This window comes from Marmota monax, unplaced genomic scaffold, assembly GCF_021218885.2.
Source record: "Marmota monax isolate L192 unplaced genomic scaffold, Marmota_monax_Labrador192_F-V1.1 WCK01_AAM20220418_F8-fsc00014, whole genome shotgun sequence".
Classification (NCBI taxonomy): domain Eukaryota; kingdom Metazoa; phylum Chordata; class Mammalia; order Rodentia; family Sciuridae; genus Marmota; species Marmota monax.
Genome location: NW_026695222.1, coordinates 23,986,550 through 24,003,525, shown reverse-complemented (window position 1 = coordinate 24,003,525; position 16,976 = coordinate 23,986,550). Strand labels below are relative to the sequence as shown.

At 40.3% G+C, this 16,976-nt stretch overlaps 1 protein-coding gene across 11 annotated transcripts in view; it reads right to left on the bottom strand.

The window, feature by feature from the left end:
* The window catches only part of Pkig (cAMP-dependent protein kinase inhibitor gamma), an 86,720-nt gene that overhangs the window by 27,138 nt on the left and 42,606 nt on the right, over nt 1–16,976 (bottom strand). For 6 of the 11 annotated variants that reach the window (XM_046432953.2, XM_046432954.2, XM_058575621.1 and 3 more), the window contains one exon: nt 659–728. Coding sequence is in view for 2 of the 11 variants with exons in the window: in XM_058575619.1 (XP_058431602.1) it covers nt 715–728; nt 10,019–10,140 (136 nt within the window). In the remaining 9 variants the exon portion in view is untranslated. Of the gene's footprint in view, nt 1–655; nt 729–10,018; nt 10,141–16,976 lie in introns of those variants that run through there. The other 5 variants (XM_046432951.2, XM_058575620.1, XM_046432952.2 and 2 more) reach the window with 3 other exon arrangements.

Here is a 16,976-nt window from a genome sequence, read left to right as displayed (position 1 = left end):
GAAGTGCTTTAGATGAAAAGCTAGCTATCATGTTACCTTGGATTTAAAATTATTAACTTATGCCAGAGCATTTAGATAGCATAAAACTATGAACACTGACCCAAGGTGGCCATACTTCCTGGCAGGCTGGATGAACTGCTCCAGATGGAACTGTTTCCACATGGAAAGGACCTGCCCCATCCCTTCTCACCATACTGCTGGGTCGTGCTCATTTCTTTGGGCTGGGTTTTGTTGCTTTGATTCCTCTAACACAGCCTTACAATGAAAATTCCTATTATTTGTCCTGGTCTTTGTAAAAATAGCTTTATAACAAATATTAGGTAGAGAAAAAATCTGGTGTCACACCCAAAGTTGCTCATAACTCTTGTGTATGACTCCATCTGCTCATGTACATGGCTGAAGAAACCCATCAGGCCACCAGAGGTAGTCTTTCTGATGCTATAAAGAAACTGCCTGTAAATGGAACCATGCCTGTGAAATTGCAGCATGATGTTATATAACTTCTGAAAAGAGCCATCCTGCCTTTTCTTCGTGAGACCAAAATTCTTCTCTAATTTCATTTGAAACCTATTTGTTTTCTTTCTTGAAAAAGAAAAAAGGCATTCAGGCAAAAATTGTGAAGCTATGGTAGAGTGGCAAGAACAGCGTGACTACCCACCTGGTTTAATTTCTTTTTCTTGCTTGCATCTCTTCAGATGTTCCACTCTCGGTTAATCAGTGTGAAAAATCTAAAGAACCAAAAGAAAAGGAGAGATTAGATCCAGACACACTCTGAGCTGTAAACTGAAATAATCTTTCTGGGAGGACAAGTTCGCATTATTGATTTACATATTAAATATGCACATCCCTGAGACAGCCAAATGTCCAGGATATACCATAGATATAGTCAGAAGACTCTAAAGGAATTCAGCAAAACATATTTGTAGTAGCAAACAACAGGTGAAATGACTTAGACAGTTGTTAATAAAGAAAGTTAAATTGCAGTTAATTGCAGTACAATAAGAAACCATACAACTATTTCAAAGGAGAAAGATTTCACTGTATTGACATGGAAAGATGTTCATGCTTGATTGTTGAAAAGATATTGTAAGGGCTGGGATTGTGGCTTAGCAGGAGAGTACTCGCCTAGCACGTGCAGGGCCTTGGGTTCATTCCTCAGTACCACATAAAAATAAATGAATGGAATAAAGGTATTGTGTCCAACTAAAAAAATTAATATTTAAAAAAAGTATATTATAAAATTGCATGTATTACTGCTTTTTAATAAAAATATAAATGATTATTATGTTTAGGAAAAGTGAAGCATTTGTGTATATTCACATTTTTAAAAGTATACACACTTTATACTTTAAGTTTTAAAATAGGGAATGGGGTTGTGGCTCAGTTGGTAGAGTGCTTGCCTGGCATGTGTGAGGCACTGGGTTTGATTCTCAGCACCACAAATAAGTAAATAAATAAAGGTCAATCACAACTAAAAAAAAATTTTTTTTAAAGTTTTAAAATAAACAGCCAGGCATGGTGGTGTATGCCTCTAATCCCTGAGTCACTGGGATTTAAAGTTCCTAATGATTCAGGATAAACATAGAAATATTATTTTACTTTAGATAAATTAATCTAATAATAAATATTAAAAATTTAAAGATAAAAACAAAAAACAGAAATAGAATGCATAGGTGCCAAGTCAGTAGAAAGTTCTTGTCTAGAAAAGGTAATTATCAGGCTAGAGATGTGACAGTGGAAGAACACTTACTAGCATGTGCAAGGCTCTGGATTTGAGCCCAGAATAGGAAAAAATGGAAAAGACTAATTATGAAAAAATGTCAATCTTTTCCAAATGACTACATCATTTTTATTAGATTTCAGTCAGAATATCAATACATTTTGGGGATGGTAACATTAAAGTTCATATGGAAAAATAAGGATCTCAGAAGACTGGCCAAGAAATAGTCAAGAAAAATGGAGGATTTGTCTTCTGAGACAGTAGAAATTTATTATAAAGACATTAGAATACGAGATTATATATTAATATAAGTATAGACAAACAGATGTGTGAACTAGAAAAACAGGTCCAGAAATAGATACAAGTAAATAAAGAAACTTATTTATAAAAATCATGAAATTTTAATGCAAAAGAGAAAAGATGATTTATTTAAGAAATGGTGCTGGCATAACTAGAACAAGCGGGACCACTTCCTCTTACTATATAAACACAAATTCCAAAAAGACTAAAAGTTCTGGATTAAATTAATTATAATGATGAAGGCATTAGAATACAGAGAATAATACTTATTTAACTTTGAGGTTGAAAAGTTTTTCCTAAACAGGCAGATACCATGAAGAGAAAAACATAAAGCTCACATATTTTATAATAAAAATTCAATCCTTTATAATAAAATATGCAAATGATCAGTTAAAAATATCTGTGGCACAATGGCATCATCATTAATGAACAAATATATAAAGCAATTTTACAAGTTATTGAGAAAAAGGCAAATAATTCATACAAACAGGTGAAGGGAATTCACAGAAGAGAAAGATGAAGCAGTCAATTAATGTGAAACAACGTTCAACCTCACTAGACGATAAGCAACTATGGGACACCATTTCCCCCCATTAGCCTTGCCATAAAATAAAACAACAGAGATAGAGGGAGAGGGAGAGAGAGTAGAAGGAAGAAACTGGAAGGAAGAAGGAAGAGAGCATTTAACATTGGTAAAGATTTAGGAAACTCATATACTAGAGAATATAAATTACCATGACTCTTTACAAAGTAGGATGGTATTATCTATTCAATGTCAAATAATACTAGTTTTAAAAAATGCAATCTTTAGAAATAAAATTATCAATAAGTACGACATGAATATAAAGATATTTAGGGCTGGGGTTGTGGCTCAGTGGTAGAGCACTTGCCTAGCACATGTGAGGCCCTGGGTTCAATCCTCAGTACCACATAAAAAAATTAATTAAATAAATAAAATAATGATTAAATTCTTTAGGAAAAAAGATATTTAATACAACAATATTTTTTAGTGGCAAAAACAGTGTCTTAGTCTGTTTTCTCCTGCTATAACAGAATTCCTGAGACTGAATAATTTATAAAGGTAAGAGGTTTGATTTGGCACACAGTTCTGAGTCTTCTTGGTTTCTAGTCAGGGCCTCATGGTAGAGAGCAGAAGGGGATAGGATATATGCAGAAGACAAGGAGGGGACAAAGGAGCTGACCTGCTTTATTACAACCTGCTCTAGAAAGAAAAAATCAATTCCCATGAGAACCCAGCCTCTGGGGAAAGACATTAATTCCTCTGAAAAGTTCCACTGGCAAACAGATTTCAACACGAGTTCTGGCAAGACAGAGCACATCCAGACCACAGCAGCCAGGAACATAAATATCTGTCAAAAAAGAAATGGTTGAATATACTGTAGTGTACTCTTCCTTCTATAGCCTAAAGCTATTTAAAGAGTGAACGATTATTATTATTTAGTGTGAAAAATAAGTTACAAAGTAATGAACCAAGTATGATCCCACTTCTGACAAAACAAATTGCCACATATACACTCAAACCCTATGTCTATTTAAAAAGGAGATTGGGAAAGTTATGGAAAGATACACACCAAACAAACTACCATCACTGGCTATCGCAGATAAATGGAAATGGAAATGGGGGAAGAGAACTTATAAGTTTTTCTTCAAACATCTTCAAATTGTTTAGCTAGGGACAAGAAACACAAAGATTACTTGAAGGAAAATAAAGAAATAAAAACAAACAATAATAAAGAAACAAATAAACCTATTAGAGCAGAGAAAGAACAGTGGCCAACTATCATCATTACCTGTTTATCTTCATATGGGCAAGTAAATTACATTTATTGTCACTTTCTTTTTTGGCCAAAATAGAACAGATCTTCTGCTGTTTTGAAAGTTGGAAGCAAAATTTTAAAAAAAAAAAAAATCCAGGTTAAAGTATACTTTACTGCTAAGCATTTGTGACTTTAAAAGGGGAAAGAATTCTATACTTAAAAAAAAAAGAAAAGAAAAAGAATTTTCCCCTTTAATGTCTAAAAGAAAATCTAAACTGTAAGGTTCCCCCCTCCTCCACCCTGGGAGGGCTGTGTGCTGGAACAGGAGTGTGCACACCAGATGCTCTGGCTTTATGGCAGGGGCAGGAACCCTGATAAGAGAAATGGGATGTTTTGCAAATTATTTGGATGAAAAGAAAAAGGAAAGGAAATGATGAAATAAGGTGGGGGTGGGGAGAGAAGAGGAGGAGGAGGAGGAGGAGGAGGAGGAGGAGGAGGAGGAGGAGGAGGAGGAAGCAGAGGCAGAACAGAATGCACGGCAGGCTCCTGAACCGCTGTGGAACCTGGCATTTTAGTTACCTCGGCTTTGCGTCTCACTTTGCATCTCACTTTTATTTCATGGATAACAAATGTCTCACTGAAATAATAACAATCCCCCCATCTCTACAGGCCTTCTTATTTCACAAAGCATATTTGCAGCAGGCGCCTCCTCCGCTCCGCGATGCCCATGTCTGTCTGAGGGCCTTGCCTACCCTCAGCCTGCCCGACCCTCATCCACCTTGCTCCCCTCCCCTCTCTGGCTTGAGCCCATCACACCTGCCTCCCTCTCCCTGCTGTGTCATTCTTCCTCATGCCACACACCCCCTCCCACCTTAGCTCCTGGCATCACTGCCTACTCCACATGTTTAAGCACTACATCCTCCAGGAAGCCCCTTAGTCACACCTTATTTATGAGTCCTCTGTCACCCTGTTTATGGGTCCTAACATGGCCATTGGTCCTAGTGAACATCACGTAGGGAGGGGTCATGAAGGACCAGGCCTATTTTATTTCACACCATCCACCTATCATCTTGCCCATACCCTGGCACATGTCAGGTACTCAATTGATACTGGCTGACTACATGAAAAATTCAGTCAAGTAAACTGAAGGCCCGGCTCAAATGCGATGCTTCTTGGCTTTAGCAGGCTCTCCAAGTTCTCAGTGCCTCTACTGGGGCACATTATCACTTGTGTTAAGAGTCTTCTTTTTTCTATCAGACTGTGAGCAACTTAGAAGTCTTATTTACCTTGATAATGCACACCTTACATAAGCCCTAAAGCACAAGGTTTCTTGTTTGTTTTATAGTTCTGGAGACTGAACCCAGGACCTTGCACATGCTAGACAAAGGCATTAAGCTACATTACATGTAGCTACCATTAAGCTGCACCCCCTTCTTAACAGCAGATGAACTCACACACTGCAAGGAAGTACAAGTGGAGGCTGCAGCCTCTAACCAATCACAGATGGCATTTTTTTCTTGCCCAGTGGACCGCAGCACAGAACATGAGCACCTTGGGGATATGCAAATACATATAAGACTCTGCCCATGGAGAAATTAAAATTAGAGCTAAACTTGAAATGTAGCAGTAGTGTGTGGGTGAGGGGACGGGAGGCGGGCCCTTATTCAGAAACCAGAGAAGTGAAATTACTGAGTGGTGATTTATTTTAAGTATGTTTTTCTGTACTGTCTAGCTTTCCTTCCTTGAGTATGTTCTAATTTTATAATCAGGAAAAACAACAATAAGTGTTATAAAAACAAACCAACAGAAAACCCAGCAGGGATTTTAGACTACCAAAATCACCCGTTCCTATGTTTCCTTGCCATGGTTAGGCATTCTGAATTCAGGACCCTCCCAGATGGGGGCCTTGCATTTTTTGAGGAACAGTTCCTTCCATTCCTCTGAAGCATGGGGGACAGGAAGGTGTTTAGAAGTGGGCACTTTCTGCTGCTGCAGTAGCTTGCAGTCATTCCCAGTGCAAACAAGGGCAAATCTCTGAGCTCCAGGAACTAGAGGAGTGTGGAAGCAATGACCCAGCTTAAGACCAGGCTCTGCCAGATGTGAGCCACTGTCTGGCATTCTGTAGGCCCTCTGCATATTTCTTCTGTGCTACTTTTCACATTGGGGTTCACTCGCCACCTGTCTTCCTGATGCACGGATGAGAGGCTGCATCTGTAATCACCTTGCTCCCCTAGCCCAGGGCTTAGTACTAGGAAGCCCTCAAGACACTTCATGGAACAGTGGAGACCACACCTAGGAAGTACCAACCACCTATGAAGTACTAAACATAACCAACCCCAGACCCTGGGACATAAGACTGCATTAACCACCAGATACTTCATGTCTTTTGTGCCCTGAAGGTCCATCATTCAGTCCTGAAGAGCAGAGTGGAAGCCAGTCATTTCTTGGAAGATTAATAAGGCTGCTTTTACGTTTGGGAAATCTGACTTCCTCCAGTAAGAGCAGATTATCTAGTCTGCAGTTTAGAATCATAGCTGACTGCGACTTCCAAAGACACCCCCTTCTTGAAGGAGTGAAAGCCTTGCTGAGGGATCTGCAGGAGACAGTGAGCTGGGCCTCAGGTCAGGATTAATAAAGTGCTTCAGAAAACTCCAGATTTTCCACTGTCTGCACTCAGGAATCACTTCTGACCTCTTGTGAGCTCAACTTGGGGTTCACTGCATGAACTCAATTTCTTGCCACCCACAGCACCTGTTACCAGTCTCTTCCTTAGGTGGCTGGGCCAGGGCCCGCTGGTCCAGGAGAACAGTACCCACTTCTGCTTTCGACCTCTGTGCTGGCTGACTGATTTGAAATTCAGCATCATCGGAGTAGGTGACAGTAAGCAGCCCAGAGGCTGGATATGAAGAGCCAACACAGCATCTCCAGGCACCCTCACAGGGGTTTTAGAATTGGTGAGTTCGGGGATAACCACAGGTTCCTCACAGAAATGCCACCTTCTGACTGAGCACAGACACATGCGTACACTGCTAGCACTCTTTCTGGACGTTGTAAAACAATAGTTCAGAGTATGAATTTTTGTACCTTAGAACTAAGTGCTAATTTGTGAGCTTTATTCCATTTCATCCACACAGTATACTTTGGAGCAGGTATGACTGTGACCCCCCGACTTTACCAAGAGAGGCAGGTTCTGTGTGGCAAGCAGAGCTGTCCAGGATCTGTAAGGCAGGAGGTGATGAGGACAGAGCTTCTACTTGTTCTCCTACCCAGGAGAACCTTCATTGAAGAAACTGACACATACTGCCACCAGTCAATCCCAGGGTCACAAAGACCCACAGGGTTCAGAGGCCCACAGCAAGTCAGGCAGCACAACAGACCAGGCGGGAATGACACACAGGTGATGAGCCGGGAACACACCCGCCTGAGGCAGCTGAAATAAGACCTAAACCAAGTTCAACCTTCTTCCTGTAACAGAGAAAAGCTGAGATCCAGGGAGCTGATGGAGACAAGGCAGCACAGTGTGGTGGAAAGTTCAAGGGTGGCAGGGACAGCCAGTTCTCATTTGGTTCTCCAGCTCTATCAGCTGCCATACCGTTTTAGACAGCGCTTCGTCTCTGTGCGCCTCTTTTCATGTCAGATGGAGCCAATCTCTGTCTCACATCACTACTATTAAGATTTAAAGGAGTCAGCAAATGCAAGATGCCCAGTCTTATGTGTGACAGTTTTCACAAAGGTATAAAAGTCAAGTAAGAGCTCAGGACACAGTGGTCCCTTTTACAACCTGTCTCCACTCCCAAGATGCCCCAAACTTACTGCTCACCAGGAGGCCAGTGCCTAGTAGAAAGCCTGGCACATGGGTGCAAAGGAGACATAGCTCAGTTTTAATCTAACCCTAGATTTAATCCTAGATCTTAATCCTAGATTTTAGTTTGGTAAGAGAGAAGAAGGGGAACTTTGGTTTGCCCCCTGTCCCCTCCTTTAACCTAGACATGCCCCATGCTGCTGGGGAAGGACAAACAAAAGTAAAGGTCGTCTTGGACTTTGACTCTCCGGGTTCCAGGTCTTGTGGATTTAAGGACTCTTTTATCTTGTTGGGTTTTTTGGTTTGTTTGTTTTGTGGTATTGGGGATAGAACCCAGGGCCTGCTCATGCTGGGCCTGCACTCAACTACTGAGCTACTCCCAAGCCAGGGCTCTTTATCTTTAAGGCCTTCCCAGACCCTACTCTTGGGAGGATGTGTTATTTAGAAACTATTTGTTCCAATAAGGTCTTGGTTAGCAGGAGGGGGCTCATGGCCCTGTGGCAGGCATATCTTAGAGCTGTGGTCTTCCCCAGTAACAAAGCCCACTGAAGGTAGACTGTTGCTACCATGGAACCAGCCATGGGCCTGGGTAGCCAGAGGCTGGAGCCACCCAGCTCCCTAGGATTGATCTTGAGACTGAATAATCTGGTCATCCTTCTTCCTCAGGTCATGGTGAGGAGGTGATGCCTGAAGGACAGTACCTGGCCTTTGTGGTCTCTGCCAGAGACCAGGTGTGGACAGATGAGGGTGGCCTTAGTTTCTTGTTTTATGCTGTCTTAAGTCAGTGCTGTTAAAGTATGCTTTTCCAACACACACACACACACACACACACACACACACACCAATGAAACTTTTCCCCCTCTTTATTTGAGAACACCAAACCTGAATAAAATCATCAAAACTCAGTAGTAACTTCATACTGCCTGTTTTGTTTCCTCTAATTGTCCTACAGGTGTCAATTTTAGTCATTCTGGATTACTGAAAACCTAGGGCACTTAGCTTCTAAGGCCATAAGGATCTGCCTCAAAGGGAAAGAAATATGGATGGTTCATTCTAAGCTTCATTTGAAAATATCAAGATCTAGTTCTGTCCCCTCATTTGGCACATGAGGAAACTGAGGTCCAGAGAGTGCAAAATGCTTGCCCAAGGTCACACAGTTCTAATATGTGCCTGCCTGCCTGCTTGCTCTCCCTCCTCTTTTTAATGGTGATGGGGATCAAACCAGGGTCCTGGCTCATGCTAGGCAATTGCCCTACCACCAACCTATGCCCACAGCCATTGTTTTTATTATTCAAAGCTGACATTCTTCCCCTTTAAGTACAGCTTGTTAAGTATATTTAATCTAACAGGGGAGAGGGGCCACAGCACCCTATAAGCCATCTCAAGCCACCGAGCTCCCTAGGATTGATCCTGAGACTGAATAATCTAGTCATCCTTCTTCCTCAGGTCATGGTGAGGAGGTGATGCCTGAAGGACAGTACCTGGCCTTTGTGGTCTCTGCCAGAGGCCAGTGTGGACAGATTGAAAACCCTCAGCTCAGGGGCCTAACCAGGAAGGGAGCTTGGGGCTATAGGGCTCCTTCCCTTCCTGTTTGCACAGAGTTGCTTGCTTAGTTTAAAACCCTAAAAACAGATACCAACAAATGGAACGCCTAAGGGCTTACATGTTCTGTTTATTTTCTAAGCATAAACAGCAAATTTAAAAAAGGAAGCAATAAAAAGATCACAAAGGGGGCTGAGGCTGTGGCTCAGTGGTAGTGCACTTGCCTGGTATGTGTGAGGCACTGGGTTTGATTCTCAGCACCACGTATAAATAAATAAAAACATAAAGATCTATCAACAACTAAAAAATATTTTTAAAAAAATCACAAAGCCAAAGTTAAAGATTTCCCCTCCTTTCAATCTTGGGAGTCTCCCCATGGCCCCCAAAGTTTATGAGGTAAGTGATGACTTCATAAGTCTAACCATGTCTGTGTATAAAATTTAACTTATTAATTTTATATTTGTGGGGGGAAGAGTCTAGGGAATTTTCACTTTCAGAGACATTTATTTCTAGAAGGTGTACAATGTTTTGTAAAACCTTTGTAATCAGAAAAAAAAATAAAGTTTTCAAATACTAGTTTCAGGATTTACTTTGTCCCCTGTATTTGGGGCAAACTGCTGCTTTTAAAGCTAGGGATACGTCAAAAGTTCTTTGCGTGAAAAAGTAAGCCAGGATCTAAACAGAGCCCTGGGAGGCTCGGGGCTCTGACTCCAGCCCCAGGCAGTTTCAGAGAAAGCTGCAATTTTCAGAGCAAGCTCACATATATCAGAACATAAAAATAGACCCTTTGTGACCAATGAGCTAGAAAGCAAGCTCTCCAGAGAGCTCTACTTCTCCCTGGAGGTGGGGGTGAGGAGGGAGTACAACTCTACTTACGGGAGCAAAGTTCCTCAAACTGCAGAGGTTCCCGGTCAGAAGTGAAGGTGGAATTAAGAAACCAGGTTTGAGAAGGAGCAATCCAGACCCAAGGTTCAGGCAGAAGTCTCTCGGCCCTCTCCCTAAATGAAAAAGCACTTCGAGGTTTTAGTGGGTGTTTCCCACGTCTCCGGCCAACTAAGTCCCCATTTGCTGTAATCTAATGCTCAGGCTGATGATGTCAACCACTTCACTCACTTGCTCAGTTTCCACCTCTCAGTCCACGGGGGAGATCCATTTCCTCTGGACAATGAACTGGGGGGCTGTAACCGCATCCCAGGCCGGTCACATTGGCCTAACATCCTTCCTCCAATTTTCAACCCTGAGGCCCTAGTGACAAAAGGCTTCCTATCTACTCACTCAGCCGGGGCTCCTACCTTAAATCCTCTGCTTGTTAGCCGGGGCTCCTAGCTTAAATCCTCTACTTGTTAGTCACTGCCGACTGGGGGCCATCTAGTCTGCTGGGTTGTGTTTTAATTCATTTCTTTGGTGTATAATGTGTCAGGGAGGAAGCCTTCACCCACGCTACAGCTCTCTGCTCAATTCTTCAAGTCTGAATTTGGATTTCCAGAGTTTCCCAGGTACATAATGGGCACAGTGTATGTGTTTGTCCCTTTGTAGCGAGATGACTTGTCTCTAGGAAAGCACTGGTGTTTGCCTGGGGAACTCACTTGGGTCTTGGCCACTCCCCCAGCTGTATGAATGGCCTCAAGCAAATCCTCTCCCTATCTGGACCTCAGTTTCCTCATCAGTAAAATGATGGCATGGGTGTCCTCCCCTTTTGAAATTCCATGACTGAAAACCAGTGACTGCTGAGCTTATCAACAAATGCATCCCAAGGCATTTTAATCACAAGCTAACCAGCCCAGTTGCCTGGCTCTGCTGGCTCCTTTAAGCCGCCTCATGAGGAAGCTGACAGGTTTCTCAAGGAGAAAAGCCTAAAGAAATCACTGAGTGAAGCCAGTCCGGAGGCTGGGGCAGATGTATTCCAAGTTCTAGGCTAGCCTTGGAAATTCAGAAGACCTTGTTTCAAAATAAAAAAATTAAAAAGGACTAGGGATATAGCTCAGTGGTAAGGCGCCCCTGGGTTCAATCCCCAGTACCAAAGGGGAGGGAAAAAAGAATTCACTGAATGAGTCCCAGGGGAAATAAAAAGAGGCAGCATAAACTACTAGATAAGATAAACAAGAACAAGTAAGGGAACTCAAATGTCCTTGGGGATCAACAAGAAACAACAGTGGATAGAGATAACAATAATGCCTTGCATTTGCCGAGTGCTGGACAGTGGAGATATGTAAACCCTCTTTCTCAGGTGAAGGAGAAGCAATGATCCTGAGCACTATTCAGGGGAGCCAGAGATGTGTACATGGGTCCTTTGTGACTTACCACCCTAAATTTTCTGTTCTCTTAACTGTGCTGCCATTCTAGGATTGTGAGAATTAAAAAATACATGTAAGGGGAATGAAAGTAGTTGGTACATACTTAGTACTAAACCAATGTTAGCTCTCATTTGTGCACATAATCTCATCTGATTCTCATAACACCCCCAGGAGAATTAGGGGCCCAGGGGCTGCATTATTCATCTCTGTTTCCTGGACAGGAAAATGAAATACAGTGAAGCTAAATGACATGCTCAAGGTTGCATAACTCAAAACCAAAAAGTTGGCATTAAAAATGGAGATTCTTCATTCCTGGCTAAGTCCGAACACATGCCCCACACCTGCCGATGCTATTTCTCCAAATAACTATCCAGCCTGGTAAAGGAAACACTTCAGGCCACCAGGTCAGACGGGGCGCTTACTTGTTTTGCTACCAAAACAATGAGTGGCCTAAGGCAAGTCTGGCTGCAACTGCTTCACCCCAAAGGGACAGATCTCAGTGGTAAAGCGCCCCTGATGCTATTTGGATGGGGGCGGGGGTTAGGACTTGAACTCCACTGAGAAAGCAGCTCTTTATCAGCAGGGGCAAGGCTATGGCACTTTGTAACTTAATAAGAATTTTAATTATTTCCCAGAAAACCTTGATGATTATCAGGAAAGGTCCAAGCAAACAGGCTCTATTAGGAGGGTGCTTTCCAATCTGAAGGCTTTGGAACAAGGTGGTGGACTGTGGTGGAACAAAACCACCAGCCTGCAAAACCCCTGGGAGCAGCAGTTAGCAGCCCCCAAAGAGCTGAGTTCCTCCTAGTCCCTGGACCTCCTCTGGCTGGGCAAGTAGTTCAATGTCTTTATGCCTTGGCTGACAATGTAAGATGAGAATAACAGCATACCATTGAAGGTTCTGAATGGGTTAAGTGCCCAGAACATACTTTAAGTTCAAAAACACTTGTAAAAATAAACTATAATAACTTATTGGTAAAACATTATTTTCTAATTCTGACTCAGTTTCGCCATACTCTGCCCCGATGATGATGTGACACAGTAATAAAGTCAAGGATGCTGGAAAGTCAGAAGAAAGGCCTGTATTTCTGCAGAATGTCAGGCTGAGTAATGAACAAAAGCCTACTTCAGAACTGTCAGGCCTGTTCTCAGCAGCAACACTCAGCCTGGAGGGACTGGAGGCTGGGGCCTTTATTCCAGAAGCCTGAGTGGGTGTCAGGAAATGAAGCTGGGCTCAGATGGGTCAGTTAGCTGACATCACCATCGGTGCTTTGAATCATGTTTTGTTAGATGAGCAAAAATAATAGTAAGGAGCTCATTCATAAAACACCATTATTTCTTCATCTACTTTGTAATACTTGCCTAATAATTCTATATCTATCTGTGTCAGAATCCATGAGGAGAGGGCCCTAAGCACCTCATCCACCACTAACAACCATGGGCACAGTCATTTTGTATCACAATTGAAGACAGTGGATACGGTATATGCACTGGAGCCTTCCTCTGCTCAGCCCTTTGCATACGCCATTTCATGTAATCCCCATGGCGATCAGGTACAACAGGCATAAATGATACTCACATCTTAACAGCAGTGGCAATAGATACAGGGAGCATGTTTCTGAGCTGTGCAAAGCCCACAGGATAGTGGCAGGGCTGCACTCCAACTCAAGGCAGTTTGGGGCCAGGCCTGGAAACCCCACCCCCCTGGGTAGCACCTCTTACAGGGCTTCCCAGCAGGGAAACCCAGGTTGCTCCACAGTAGGCTCCATCTGAAAACTGGAGGAAATGGAGGCAACTTTGGCTGCTGACCTGTGCAGCCTGTGCAGAACTGGCCTGAGGGCTCAGACAGCCCCTCCACCACAAATTCCCATACCTACCCCCCACCTAGTCTGAAAGAGCTCTCTCCCTCCTCTGAATTTCCTCAGTTTCTCCTCTGAATTTCTTGGTATCTGCTTCTCTCTTAGGAAAGAATTCTTTAAACTTTTCATCAAGATTCTTTTATTACTTTTTTTAAAAAATTCTTTTCACTGTTTAATTGTGATTTCAATGGTACATGAACATTTATGTAGTTTCCTTTTTTTTTTTTTTTCTCCTCATCTCTAGCATTTTTGAAGCCAGTTATTTTACATGGATTAGTTTTTTGGGAACTAGGATGTTTGATTAGTGTATTTTAGTTTTATTTTATATTCCTTTATTTTTAATTTTTTTAATTTAAATTTTAACTTTATATATATTTTTTCTCCTGTTTTCCTTGATTCTCTCTTTTCTTCTAACAGCCAATCTCTATTGTTCTCTTTCAGTCTTCCTTTAATCTTTTACTTCTATCTTCTCTCCTCTTCCCTCATAATCATCACATCCTATATCACTTCTGTTCTCTCTCCACCATTTTTATCCACATTTTTATCCACATATATGAATACAAATGTGAATATATATGTAAAAATTTAAAATATATAAGTAAAAATGTCCACCATTTGAAAATGTAAACCCTTTTGCAAACTTTTTGTTTTTATTATAGGCAATAACTGATCATACTGTTTCTGTTTATTGCAATAATTAACATTGTAGGCGTCATAGTAGGAACTATTTGGTTTAATGCTGTATATTGTTTGCATTGGTGGTTGTTATTATTTGTCTCCCCCTAAACAGTGAGGTACTGAAAACCTGCAGGGACACTATAAGTCCATAGGGAATAAACTCTACTGCCTCAGATCTAAACTATTAGATGGGTAGACACACAAACAACATGAAAAAGCAAGGGAACAAATCGCCTCAAGCAAACCAAGGAACTCCAGTAACAGAATCCATCAACACCACATTGGAAGAAATGTCAGAGCAGGAGTTTAGAATGTACATAGTTAAATTGATCTGCAAAGTAAAGGATGGGTGTAAGAGAGCAAACACAGGTAGCAAAAGATCACTTCAATAAAGAGAGAGAGATTCTGGGGAAAAAAAAAAAAAGAAATTCTTGAAATGAAGCAAACAATAAACTAAATTAGGAATTCAACAGAATGCATCACTAACAGACTAGATCACTTGGAAGACTAACCTCAGGCAATGAAGACAAAATATATAATCCTGAAAATAAAATTGACTACAGAGAGAAGATGTTAAGAAACCACGAACAGACTTTCTAAAAATTATGGGATAACATGAAACTACCAAATTTAGGATTTATCAGGATAGATGAAGGCCCAGATATACAAATCAAAGAACTGCACAATCTTTTCAATGAAATAATATCAGAAAATCTCCCAAATCTAATAAACGAAATGGGAAATCAAATACAAGAGGCCTACAGGAACCCAGTTGTGCAAAAATACAACAGAACCACATCAAGGCACATTATAATGAAAATGCCTAGCATACAGAATAAGAATAGAATTTTAAAGGCTGCAAGATAAAAACATCAGATTACATATAGAGGGAAACCAATATGGATCTCAGCTGATTTCTCAACCCAGGTCCTCAAAGCTAGGAGGTCCTGGAATAACATATTCCGAATTCTGAAAGACAATGGATGCCAACCAAGAATCCAATATCCAGCAAAATTAAGCTTCAGATTTGAAGATGAAATAAAAACCTTCCATGATAAACAAAAATTAAAAGAATTTGCTACCAGAAAGGTTGCACTTCAGAATATTCTCAACAAAATATTCCATGAAGATGAAGTGAAAAAAAAAAAAGTGAAAATCAGAGAAAGGAAGAACTACACTAAAGGAATAATCAATTAATGGAGAAACTAATTCAAATTAAAAACTAGATCAAAATGACTGGGAACACAAATCATATCTCAATATTAACCTTGAACATTAATTGCCTAAAATCATCAATCAAAACACAGACTGGCAGACTGGATTAAGAAATAAGACCCAACAATATGCTATCTCCAAGACTTACCTCGTAGGCAAAGCATCCACATAATAAAGGTAGAAGGATGGATATGTCAAGAGCTTTGTAATGTTTTGAACAACCAAAAAAAAAAAAGGTAGAAGGATGGGAAAAACCATATCACTCACATGGACTGCATAAACAAGTAGGGGTTTCTATCCTCACATCAGATAAAGCGGACTTCAAGCCAAAGTTAACCAGAAGAAACAAAAGAAGGACATTTCATACCGCCTAAGGGAATTGTACATCAACAAGACATAACAATCACAAATATTTATGCCCCAAACAACAGAGTATCTATGTACATCAAACACACCCTTCTCATCTTCAAGAATCAAATAGACCACAACACAATAACACTGGGCTTAAACATTTCTATCCACATATATGAATACAAATGTGAATAAATATGTAAAAATATACATGAAAATATTTAAATGGATATGGATTTGCATATAGTTATTTTTATTCTGAGATAGATATTTACAATTTTGGTAAGATATAGGATACAATTATGTAACTGAATACATATGAAAATTTATGGGTAGGATTTTGGTTGCCATTAGGATACATACATATATATAAATGTATACAAATATATATGAAATATATATGGGAAAATATATAGAGATATTCAAAATAATATTTATAATTCTTATTCAAAAGGCTCACAATTATGGACAGAGTTAGGTGTAGTTCTGAGTTATGGTTTTGGTTTAGAAACGGGTTACCTTTGGAACATATATATCAATATATATGAATATAAATATAGAAGTAATATTATATATCAAAACATATATATACTTTTATCTATGGATATTTTTAAGATAAGCGATATTGTTATATTACGTGTGAAATCTGGGTTATGCCTATGGAAATGAGTATATTTACAATTTGTTTTAGTTTAGTTTATGATTATGTAACTGATATATTTGAAAATGTATGAGTAGGAATTTGGTTGTGTTAGGGGTATATTCATATACATATATGAATATTCATATACGTATATGAATATATATAAACATATAAAGGAATATATATGTGAAATATTTTCTAAAAATGAAGAATAACATTTCAATCCAACAGAATGTGTTTATTGTAGAAAACATGTTTACTCCTGAGCAGGTCTTATTCCTACACTAGACTGAGCTTCTTAAGGAAAGGATCTATGCCTAAATTTAATCACATTTGTACATGAGGCACTTAGTAATATGGAAATACATAAATGAAAATAAACACCTTTTACTGAATGCTTACCACATACTAGGTAACTGTCCTACTGCCTTATATAAATCACCTCACTTTAATCTCCTCAGGCTTCCCTGAGAGAGATCCCATGGTTACTCCAGGCACAGATCAGCTGAATCACCTGGTCAGCTAGGAACTGGTGCAATCTCTTGAAAGCAATGGATGAGTGAGTTCTAGCTACAGTTCCCCACTCTCCTAGTCCACACAGCCTCTGTAAAATGTAGTCAGCTCTTCTCGCTATCAAAGGCAAGTTATAGTTGTTGTGACATTTCAAACTCTCTAGCCACTACGCCAGAAAGCCTGGAAGCCCATGCTTTTCCTAGACAACTGAGAACCATATTGATATTTATAAATAAAAGTAGATTTTGTTATCTTTTCTGATTATTTTTCCATTTGCAATC